Raw genomic sequence first — 585 nt, forward strand, 5'->3', positions numbered from 1 at the left:
CAGCAACGCTCTGGCCGTTGCTATCCTTTCGCTGCAGCGTAGCCCAGCGTAAGCGCGCAGCAGAGGCCTCCTGCTGCTGCTGTTGCTGCAGACGCAAGAAGCAAACACGCCAATCGACATGCAAATAAAATAAAAATGCTGCAGCAGCAACGGATAGAAATGGAATCAATAAAAAAACAAAGATACAGCAGCGGCAACCAAAGAAAGAAGCCGAATCAATATGAATATACAAACATAGATACACCAGAAACAGACAAAGGAACAGAAACCACATGAAAATACAAACAAAGAGGCGAGAAAGAAAGGCAGAGAAACCAACAGAAAATACAAGCAAAGAAGCAGCAATGATGGAAAAAGATGAAATGCACAAAAAAATAAAAAAAAAGAAACAAAGCCAGCAGCAGATCCTTCGCGTGCAGATAGAGATCCAACAGCCCCCAGTTGCTGCTGCAGCGGCACAGCAGCTGAATACCAGGGCGCAGCAATAGAAGCAGAATCAGCAGGAAGGGAAACGACTGCAGCAACAGCAACAGCAGCAACAGCAGCAGCAGCAGCAGCAGCAGCAGCAGCAGCAGCAGCAGCAGC

The 585-nt window shown here is 47.4% G+C and overlaps 1 protein-coding gene across 1 annotated transcript in view; it reads right to left on the reverse strand.

The window, feature by feature from the left end:
- Nucleotides 1-20: 20 nt before the first annotated feature.
- Nucleotides 21-585, reverse strand: part of EMH_0004720 (uncharacterized protein) — a gene marked incomplete at both ends in the record, with an annotated part of 4,195 nt that continues 3,630 nt past the window's right edge. The window contains one exon of the mRNA XM_013496905.1: nucleotides 21-85. Coding sequence (XP_013352359.1) covers nucleotides 21-85 — 65 coding nt within the window. The remainder of the gene's footprint in view (nucleotides 86-585) is intronic.

This window comes from Eimeria mitis, genomic scaffold, assembly GCF_000499745.2.
Source record: "Eimeria mitis Houghton genomic scaffold, Emh_scaff237, whole genome shotgun sequence".
Lineage (NCBI taxonomy): Eukaryota > Apicomplexa > Conoidasida > Eucoccidiorida > Eimeriidae > Eimeria > Eimeria mitis.